This window comes from Oncorhynchus nerka, linkage group LG5 (genome assembly GCF_034236695.1).
Source record: "Oncorhynchus nerka isolate Pitt River linkage group LG5, Oner_Uvic_2.0, whole genome shotgun sequence".
In the NCBI taxonomy this organism is placed as follows: Eukaryota; Metazoa; Chordata; class Actinopteri; order Salmoniformes; family Salmonidae; genus Oncorhynchus; species Oncorhynchus nerka.
Window position 1 is genome coordinate 42,924,514 of NC_088400.1, and position 11,381 is coordinate 42,935,894.

The 11,381-nt window shown below is 41.1% G+C and overlaps 1 protein-coding gene across 8 annotated transcripts in view; it reads right to left on the reverse strand.

Moving 5' to 3' along the window:
- rnf130 (ring finger protein 130) overlaps positions 1–9,694 on the reverse strand; it is a 67,517-nt gene extending 57,823 nt beyond the window's left edge. For 2 of the 8 annotated variants that reach the window (XM_029659983.2, XM_029659980.2), the window contains exons 1-2: positions 9,565–9,693; positions 8,561–9,015 (exon numbers count right to left, since the gene is read on the reverse strand). In XM_029659983.2, the coding sequence (XP_029515843.1) occupies positions 8,561–8,828 (268 nt within the window). In that variant the 5' untranslated portion in view covers positions 8,829–9,015; positions 9,565–9,693. Of the gene's footprint in view, positions 1–8,560; positions 9,016–9,564 lie in introns of all 8 variants that reach the window. The other 6 variants (XM_029659986.1, XM_029659981.1, XM_065018680.1 and 3 more) reach the window with 5 other exon arrangements.
- Between the last annotated feature and the right edge of the window lie 1,687 nt (positions 9,695–11,381).

The window sequence follows — 11,381 nt, forward strand, 5'->3', positions numbered from 1 at the left end:
TGCTGCTCAAAATAAATATCATAGGGGGAAAAAAACTCTACATTTGATATAGCCACAGGAAGCAGTTTGGGGGTAAGGGTGCTGCAATTTTGGTGGATGCAACAAAATAAGTTTACCATAATTTTTAACTTGAGTCTGATAATTCTCTGTACAAAACAGTTAACCTGTTTTGTGAAATAAAAAAAATACTTGCGTGATATTTATTCCAGTATATTGAAATATCTTGCAAATGCAACTTATTTCTATGTGATTAATGAATTGACAATTTCAGTTCTTTTCCATTTTAGTAGACACTCTTATCCAGAGCAACTTACTTAAGTGAGTGCATTCATTTTCATACTTAAAAAAAAAACTGGTCCCCCGTGGGAATCGAACCCACAACCCTAATATTGCAAGCACCATGCTCTACCAACTGAGCCCCATCACAGCATCAAACCACTTGATGTCTCAATGTACTCAATTACTGTATTATGCACTGTTTCTCTTCATGGTGATGGAAAGTCTACAGGTATAAACCTAGATGACCAGCCTATGTACAATACAGTAATGTACATTAAGTGGTTTGTAAGGATGGTAAAGTAATACTGCACAAAAAGTGTTTTCCATGTTATTTGATCAACATGTGGATGTTTTGTGTCTCTGCCCAGAACTTTTTGATGTTTGTGGACATGGTTGTTTTTCTTTCTGGATTCCATTAGAAGGACAATTGCAGAGAAAGTGACAGGGCAACAACTCTTACAATTCCAACTATTAAATCCTGAAAGACACTGTTCTTAATTATACAACTACCTTTTTGCCAAAGCGGAGATGCTTAAAAAATGTTTTTGCCTGCACTACAGACGTCTATATCGGCCCGCTAATACTCGTAAAGACCCAGTGCACTACTTTTGAAAATGTATTATACATCTTTTATTAAAATACATTTTTTGAATTCAGATTTTTCAGGGGGTACAGCAGCAACCTCAGTATCCCTACTCCCTACCTACTGCAAGCTGATATTTCTTCCCAGTAGCGAGGGAGTGTTGGTCATCCATGGCCCGGGGTGAGGCTAATTAGCCTACATCCCCAACGAGCCACGCCATGCTAGGGTCATTTATCGCCATGTGGGCTCACTCGAGCTTCCCAAATCACCTGGCTCGGCAACTACGCAACGGCACAACAGGGTTTCCATTGACACACGGTCTTACTTGCCAAGTACTCTATACGGACAGGCTTCCATCCATCTGACAAGGTTGGTTACTCTGGCTGCTCTGGGTCTGACTTCTGATTGGGTGGTACTGTCTTGATAGCTTGTCTTGGTTTTGGAATGATTTCTCATTCCTAAACTATGATTTGTAGGCCTAAGGTGCTGGCACTGGCTGGTGAGGAGAGACTGGGCAAAGTGAATGGAGCAGAGGCGAGGAGGGGAAAGAAGAACATTTATCCGAGCGACTGCTCTTCTTTATGGCTCTAGCGAAGGCAGAGCAGCTTGGGCTTCGATCGTTTGATCTCGCCACCATATGTCCTATGCCCTTGGAGACCGCCTCAGTCCTACGGTTGGGCAGCCAGAGACGCAGAGAGATAGAGATGGAAAGGCAGAATGGCCTGAGGACAAAATTCTAATGCTACACGACTCAAAACAGGAAGCGATAAATCAACAGGTTTATGTTCCAAGAGATCTGGAGGCTGTGGACTGTGTTTAGAATGGCTTTCAGAAATGTAAACTTCTCTCCTGAAGTACTACCAGTACTCACACTCTGTATAACAAATCATATTTAATTCAGGGGCTATTGAAAAGGTTATGTGAGGATGTTACAAGATAAACCTTCCATTAACATAAAAGAGAACTGAATTAAATGGATACGATCAGTTTGACACCTCACTAAACAGACCACAGACAGAGTTCAAAATCAGCAGATCGAAGTGGGTTTGATTGAAATGTCCTAGGCACAACTAAGGGTCAAGGTTTAAAGGGTACATACAAAGAAAGGTCAAGGCACTCTGCGAAGAGAGTTGTTGTACTTTATAGGTGCTCTGATACCTTCTATATCTCTGCCAAGACTCCAGAGTAAACCAGTTTGATGAAGCCAAGATTTTGTTTCTGTTTCTATTCATGGCCTCCATAGAAGTGACAGCTGGCAGCCACCGCAGCAACATAGTTGCCATTTTTATGAAGTCCTTACAATATTTGGTCCACGTGGAGAACGTGTTAGCTTTGTAATAATAGCAGTCACCAAATTTAGAACACAGTACTTTAACGAGCTCCCGAATGTCTCAGCAGTCTAAGGAACTGTATCTCAGTGCTAGAGTCATCACTACAGACCCTGGTTCGATCCCGGGCTGTATCATAACCGGCCGTGATTGGGAGTCCCATAGGGTGGCGCACAATTGGCCCAGCGTTGTCCCGGTTAGGGGAGGGTTTGGCCGGGCTAGGCCGTCCTTGTAAAATAAGAATTTGTTCTTAACTGACTTGCCTAGTTAAATATAGTGTGTGATTGCGGCCTGCAATTCAAGGCGCCCTTGCATGTGGGCATGCCTTGGGCTGATCTCTGACCTGCCACAAACACCTAGCTCCATTGACTCTGGAAAATCAGGTGGATGAATTGTTGGACTGATAACAGACAGTGGCCAAGGTTGTAAGTTCAAATCCCCGAGCTGACAAGGTACAAATCTGTTGTTCTGCCCCTGAACAGGCAGTTAACCCACTGTTCGTCATTGAAAATAAGAATTTGTTCTTAACTGACTTGCCTAGTTAAATAAAGGTAAAAAAAATATATATATATATATATATATATATATTTAAATACCCTGATTACACCGTGCGTGCGAGCATTGCAAAATAAATATAGAAATGTATGTTATTAAATTATTGTGTCTGCGTTGCCAAGGGCTAAAATAGAAGTCCTTTCTATTTCTGACGCAGATTGCTCTGTAAGTCCTGCCTCTCCCATCTCCTCATTGGTTTATAGAAGCAGGTACCCACGTGCCATCTCCTCATTAGTTATACACACGTGGGTGATTGAAAGACAAACTGTGTTGCCGGTTGTCGTGGTAATACTATGAAAGTTTAGATGCCAATCACCATATACGTTCAACGATGAAAAAGCCTGTAAGGAGGAGAGATGACTAGAAACTATTCGGTTGACCGTTTTATGTGTGGATTAATTGTCGGAGTAGAGGACCTTGTGCATTTCAGGTAAAATAACAACCTAATGTTCACATCCCAGGCCAAATTAGCTAGCAACAGCAAGCTAGCTAAATAGGTCAAATTAGCTAGCAAGTGCAAGCTAACTAGCTAAATTGCCATAAATGTTTCATGCTTTTCGACCTGTCCCCAAATTAATGTCATTTATTCAGAGTTTGTTTTGATATTTTAACCTGCGTGTCGTGATCGCGTTTGGTGTAGGGGGACCAAATAAATTTATGCACGATGGCGCACGTGCGCAGCCGGTTTGGGTTCCGTGTTAGTCTCATACCTACACCTCTGAGGAAAAGGCTGTATTGAAATCAAATGTCTCTCATTCCCTCAGGTATACAAACACAAAAGTGTCAAGTGGAATGCAGGTAACTGCCAAGGCCGAAGAATTCAACAGGCATGTGACTTCCTTGAAATCGAGTGCTGGTGAGAATTCCATTGAGTCAGGTTCATGTGTGGTGCTATGAAATTGATTTCTGTCAGTCCTATTGAACTGAAGAAAGACCAAGCACAGGGAAGTGTTCCTGATCGCCAAGTTACAGACGCGATGGTCTTGACTGACCTTCAGCAGAGTAATGGAATCCTGTGTAGGTAGGCAGTGGGAAAACCAGTTCTAGCCCAGTTAAGTAACCCCTTCAACAGAAGAACCTTACCATGACAGTAATAGCAATTCCCGTTGAGTACGGTAAATGGACATTAGTGTTGATGTGATACCAAACAACAGAGATCTCCTAAGTAACTATGACCCAAGACATACAAACTCGTTCTTTTGTTACTTTGTTGAACATTATTCCAAGTATGTTTTTTCACCCTTCTCTTGGTCATATGCCTACTAACATGCTGTTGATGTTCCACTTTGCCTGACCCGAGTTTGGGGTTGGTGGTTTGCTGGAAGGGTTGTGGCACAGGTCACGCCACCCCCCACCCAGGCCGAACTGCCACCACGGTGCCATCAGCAGATGATGGTAACTAGGCCTTTGGCAGTCAACCTGAGTGACACCAAAAACAAGTCCTAGTCTAGGACTCAAGGCTAATCTTACAGTGCCTTCAGAAAGTATTCATACACCTTGACTTATTCCACGTTGTTGTGTTACAGCCTGAATTCAAAATGGATTAAATATGTTTTTTTTAACCACCCATCTACACACAATAACCCATAATGAAAATGTGAAAACATTTTTTTAGATTTTTTGGGGAAAATGTATTGAATGTTAAATACAGAAATATCAAATGTACATAAATATTCACACCCCTGAGTCAATACATGTTACAATCACATTTGGCAGCGATTACAGCTGTGAATCTTTCTGGGTAAGTCTAAGAGCTTTACACACCTGGATTGTACAATATTTGCACATTATTATTTTTAAATTTTTCAAGCTCTGTCAAGTTGGTTGTTGGTCATTGCTTGACAGCCATTTTAGTCTTGCCATAGATGTTCAAGCCCAAGCCAAGTCAAAATTGTAACTAGGCCACTCAGGAACATTCAATGTCTTCTTGGTAAGCAATTCCAGTGTATATTTGGCCTTGTGTTTCAGGTTATTGTCCAGCTGAAAGGTGAATTTGTATCCCAGTGTCTTTCTGGGAGAATTTTGCCTGTGCTTAGCGCTATTCCATTTATTTGCATCCTGAAGAAAAACTCCCTCGGCCCTGCCGATGACAAGCATACCCATAAAATGATGCAGCCACCACCATGCTTAACAATATGAAAAGTGGTACTCAGTGATTTGTTGTGTTGGATTTGCCCCAAGCATAACCCTTTGTATTCAGGACATAAAGCTTTTTTGCAGTTTTACTTTGGTACCTTATTGCAAACAAGATGCATGTTTTGGAATATTTTTTATTCTGTACAGGCTTTCTGCTTTTCACTCTGCCATTTAGGTTAGTATTGTGGAGTAACCACAATGTTGTTGATCCATCCTCAGTTCCCATATCACAGCAATTAATCTCTGTAACTGTTTTAAAGTCACCATTGGCCTCATGGTGAAATCTCTGAGTGGTTTCCTTCATCTCTGGCAGATGAGTTAGGAAGGATGCCTGTATCTTTGTAGTATTAGAAAACCTCCCTGGTCTTCGTGGTTGGATCTGTGTTTGAAATTCACTGCTCGAATGAGGGACCTTACAGATAATTGTATGTGTGGGGTACAGAGATGAGGAAGTATTCAAAAGTCAATGTTAAACACGATTATTACACACAGAGTGAGTCCATGCAACTTATTACGTGACTTGTTAAGCAAACTTTTACTCCTGAACTTATTTAGGCTTGCCATAACAAAGGGGTTGAATACTTATTGACTTATGACATCTCAGCTTTTCATTTTTAATTATTTGTAAAAAAAAATAATCTAAAAACAACATTATGGGGTATTAGGTGTAGGCCAGTTTACACAACAAAATGTGGCAAAAGTCAAGGGGTGTGAATACTTTCTGAAGGCACTGTACGTCAAATCAGATTTCAACCAATGAAGTTCTCTATCATACTTTTGGACACCACAAGAACAGGGGTTTTGTAACTATTTTAGGCAGTCCATACTGAAGTTTGAATATACACTTAAGACGATTCAAAAGGCACCTTCTGCCCACCACAGAAATGGAAACAGTGGTATTACTTTTCTGGCCATTTCAGTTTCCATAGCAACTGTACACCTATCATGTTCTATATCAAGTAAAACCTTTACAAAAAGGGTATCATTTTGTTCTTTGTGAACAAGGAAGACAAAGAACTGTTCAGAACAAAGAATCCTTATGCCAAGAACAAAGAGAGGTAGGAAAATTGAAACTGACTGTTTGCTTGTATCCTCGCTCTTCCTTTGACAGAAGTACAGGATATGCTGTCACTCCATGATTTTGCAGGATTTTTTTAATACATTTGTGGGCAAAAATGCCAGATTTTGCTGTGGCAATTCTGACATTTTGCATGGCAATATGCAATGATTTTGTCCAATTTGTGGCAAAAATGCAGTGATGAGGGAAATGTGGATGTTTGGCTTGATTGAACCAGATTATGTGGTAAATGTGTGATTGGTTGAAATTGTGAGCCCTCTTTTTGTACTGCAGTGATTGGTCAGTTTTATGCTATAATATTGCAATGATTTCACAGCTAATAGTGCGGTGAATGTTGAAATTTGCAAGCCCTTGCATAATATGTGGGGAATTGTTGATTTTGCCAAAAACATTGCCATCGCAGAATCACAGAATCCTGGAGGGACTGGCTAGGTGAAGATGTTTGACCTCATTTACACTTTCTCTCAATTTCATGCTCTTTTTTTTGTGCATCCTGTATCCTGAACAAAGCTAGCGACCAGAGCAGAGAGACGAGGGTTCACGCCTCCGATGCCGGGAAGATGATATGGCCCCATCACCATTGGCCTATCATTGCAATACATCTCAGGGCCAGAATGATTCAGCCAAAACGTGTTTAAGTGATCCATTATGTAATGTTCTACTACAGAAGCTTTGAGACCCGGTTAATGGTTTTTTGAATGTTTGTTGGAGTAGGGAAAAAGTGGACCAAGAGTGTACTAGCACACAATGTTCATAGCTAAAGGATGAAATTACGCTCAGTAATACAGTCACACACAAAATCTTGGACACATTCAAAACACACAGCCTGTGGTGAATGCACAGTGCACACCAGATGTATGTCAGGGGTGGGTGGAACATGATGTTGTGGTTGTAAATAACAAGCATGCAAAATGGCCCTCAACCCCCTTCTGAGTGTTCTTCAGATTCCTTACCAAGCCAAGCCCTCACAAGTCAGCCAGGGCCTCCCTCAGAACGATTACATAAACCCTGGGGAAGAGTGTTTTGGGGACACTGCTGTTAAGTGTTCATCGAAAGCTGAGGGGAGAGATACAGGACAGCTACAGTTGCAATGTGTATTCAGCCCATCCAGTCTGTTTACAGATTAGCCCGAAGGCACTCAAACAAGGGGCTTAGGGAAATGGGGTAAATATGAGTTTACACAGCAAGGAGGTCCCGAAGTCCAATGAAAAAAAATGGTTAGGGCCTCCCAAGTGGAGCAGCATCGCAGTGCTAGAGGCGTCACTACAGATCTGGGTTCTATCCCAGTCTGTATCACAACTGGCCGTGATCGGGAGTCCCATAGGGCAGTGCACAATTGGCCCAGCGTCGTTAGGGGAGGGTTTGGCCGGGGGGTCTTTACTTGGCTCATTGCGATCTAGCGACTCCTTGTGGTGGGCCGGGCGCCTGCAGGCTGACCACGTTGTCAATTGAACAGTGTTTCCTCCGACACATTGGTGCGACTGGCTTTCCCGGGTTAAGTGGGCGGGCGTTAAGAAACGCTGTTTGGCGGGTCATGTTTCAGAGGATTCGCGACTCGACTTTTGCCTCCTGAGCCCATTAGGGAATTGAAGCAATGAGACAAGATCAAAATTGGGGAGAAAAAGCAGGGTAAAAATACAGAAAATAGATAATAACTAATGGGTAGAATTAGAAGAGCGTCCATTTTTCATGATTTGAAAAGTTACCACTGTTTGCAAATCCTGAAAAGGAAGTAGTGCTCGATTTTGAACAAAATAGCATGTAAATGACAATGTCCAGAAAGTATGTCAGAGATTCCCTTTGATATTTTGAGAAGTGACCAGAAATCAGCTTGGCTTTGCAGAAACATGAGCTATTTCCAATATGTGGCCCCATAACAGATAATGACAAGGGCCGAAAGGGGAAATGCGACTACTAAAGAAAGAAAATATAGCATCTTGGAATAACAGGAAAATATTGCCTAAACAATTGTGTATTTATTAATACAGCAACAGTTCGGTAGAAGGCCCTTCAAACTGGATCGCAAATATCCCAGTAGTTTGTTACTGTGTGTCATTTGGAGAGAGACTGCATTTGTCTTGTTACTGTGTGCAGCGTGTGTCACCAGCAGAGCCTGGCAAATAGTTCAGATGTTTTTTATAGATACAATTGCCTGAAGAAAACCATACATTGACCCCTATTATTTCTGACAAGTGTTATCTTAGATGTTATGATAGGCGTATAGAGAATACAACGAAAGAGAGAGAGGGGGGGGTTGGCAACTTTGTCTACTTCCCCAGTCAGGTGAACTCCTGGGTGCCATTTTTATGTACACCCCCACCCACCCACACAGTATGTGCCCCTTTTGATGATTACACAGAAGCAATGTCTGGAACTAGAAAATATTATGGGAACAGCTTTCACTTGCCATTTTCAAGCACAGTTTGCATGCTGGTAGTAGTATTATTGACATCTTAAGTAGCCTACAAAGCAATTCCTCAATATCATTCAAACAATTGCATTAATGGGGTAAGCTACTTAAACATCACGCATGCATTAACACCATGTATTTACCCCTGAATGCAACTATACATCACTGCTGATAAATGATATATGACCTACCTCCATGATTCGGTGCAGGTCCAATCACGATTCCTTTCGCGTCCACTTTCGGTGAATTCTGGCCGTAGGTGCCATCGTCCTTGGTTAGAATTTGCTTTGGATTGCCTTTGGAGTCAAGTACGGTGGCATTGACCGTAGCAGTAACATGGTCTTCCTTGCTGATGGTTTTGTCAGCACGGATCGACAGTATACACCTGGGCAGAACGATCACCAACAAGACGACAGGGAGATAGCTGCATGGCGTTGCTGCGGTCCACCTCTTGGGCATCTTTGGAATGTCTTACTGTAACGTCCCCTTTACATCCAAGCTGTTACTCAGGGAATTGAACCACTCCAACGATTTTCCCCCAAATAAACTGACGGGGGCTCGGCGTCTTCCCTGCGGCGTCCCGTCATAAAAACATTATGTGCTCTTCACATCGTTTTCTTATTCCAATACATGTTGCCTACGCTGCCTTTGGAACGAACAAAAACCCGCACATTAGAACTGTAGAATGAAAAGCTGAAATAATAATTGAATCAAATCAAATGGCTTTAGAGAGGTGTAGGCTATATACTTAAGATGTTATGGGTTGCCTATTTGCTGTAAATGGCTTAATCTTACAACACAAGCCGTGTAACCTTTTATCGCATGACAGCCTAAGGAGTGCCCATTATTTTTGAAAATAATAAGCTCAATATTAAATGTCAACTATAATGCGCATTTGTATCGTTCGATTATTTAGTAGGCTATCCCGAATATATCCCAAAATACAAAGCCTTGACATTAAAATGAGATACACTTCTTAATTTAGGAATATAATTATTTTCAATAGTGGCAATGTCTTTCTAAGGACAATGATTTATTTTTACAGATGTGCATTATTGCCACAAGTGAACAGCTGTCATCGCTGCTTTTTGTTCACAATAGCGTGCCAATAATAGCGCGCTATCCTTGATCGGAGCCATTAATGTACGTATTTCGCATTAACTCGCACCTCCGAAAGCCATGATGCGCAACCTACCTTCTCCATTTCGTCGAACCAAAACGATATTGACACAAAATCTCTTGCCTTGCTTTATTAAATCGAATCCACTCTCTCGTCTTTTTCTTCTGGCTCTTCTGGTTCCACAGCGCAAGCGCGACCTGAGCACACACAAAGCTCGCGCACATAGAAGGGGGCGAGAGCGGCGGGTGTACTATCACGACAGTATACAACCGTTCGTTATCTAAAGGGTCGCCCACCTGTAACCTTAAATCAGCCTTACATCAGCCGTCGACATTAATGAATACATTACATAGTTTAGGAATACTGATATATCGTTTTGGTTCCAGTGTCCCTCATATCCAATTGTAAGAACATATGCACTCGTAGAAAAAAAAGGGTTCCCGAAAGGGCCCATATGGGCACGTGCCCCCTCATATTTATCCTGTTTATATTTTTTGAGTTGACTGGACCAGGCACAGAGCTTTGATCAAGCTATAGGGTATTGAGTCCTTCTTGATTAATACATACAACGATTTTTGGGGGGTTGTTTCTCTGTGGTACTAGCCACCCACCTTCCTTTCAATATTTTTACCCAGATTTTAGCAGAGATGCAACTAATATTTTGTTTCGTTAATAAATAAATAAAATAACCACCAGTCAGGAGGATACAGATAGCTCAAGATGTGTGCTTAGATATGCAGAAAAATACTTGGTTTAAATGTAATCTGGCACCTAATTACGATGCCTGATATGTGCCTGTATTGATGATGTGTGTCATGATCCCATGTACTGTGTTATAATTTGGATGTAATATCCTAAAGTATAGTTCAGTAAAATAGAGTACAGTATAATGTACTGTATCCCCCTTTATTCTAACATTCTCTACTCTAATGAACTGAACAGTACAGTACTCTACTGAATTAAACTCTACTTACAGGGTCCATTGTCTGTCACCAATGTTGAATAAAATTATATTTGAACTTATTCTACTAATTGTCTTTGGGGTTGCTTCTCATATTTTATTTAACTAGGCAAGTCAGTTAAGAACAACTTCTTATTTACAATGACAGCCTAGGAACAGTGGGATAACTGCCTTGTTCGGGGGCAGAATGACAGATTTTTACCTTGTCAGCTCGGGATTCGATCTAGCAATCTTTCGGTCAATGGCCCAACGCTCTAACCGCTAGGCTACCTGCCACCCTAATATACAGTATGGGGGAATTTGAGACAAAATATCCAAAAGCACCAACGTACTGCAGGAAATTATTTAATAGACTTTCCAAACATGAGTCTGTTGTCGACTCACATCCTCTCTGCTTTCCTCATGTCACAATAAAAATCCCCAACATGTTATAGCTTGTTTGTGCATATATGGCGCATATGCAGGACTTTTATTTTGACAGAAAGAAAGTTGAGAGGAAGTGGCTTGAGACCCAAGATTTGAGAGGTCTGTTTAATACTACGTTCCTTTGGGTATTTTGTCCCAAATTCCACCCTATATAACAACCAATCCCATTGTCAATTGGTAGAGTAAGTTCAAATGTAATTTTATTCAACATTGGTGACAGACAAGGGACGTTTAGGTTTTAGTTAAAAAAAAATGTAAAAAATGATTTAGAAAGAAAGAAATTATTTATACTTTTAATACTTAAGCATATTTGAGTAATTACTTGAGTCATTTTCTATTAAGATATCTTTAATCACTTATGACAATTGGGTACTTTTCCCACCACTTCTAGATAGCACCTTTTCTATGCAGCTAATTATGAAAAAAATGTGTCAGCTGGACCCATGTTCTATACTGGTAGCCTATAGTCTGTTATTGATAAGGGCAAGCAATATGTTACTATCCT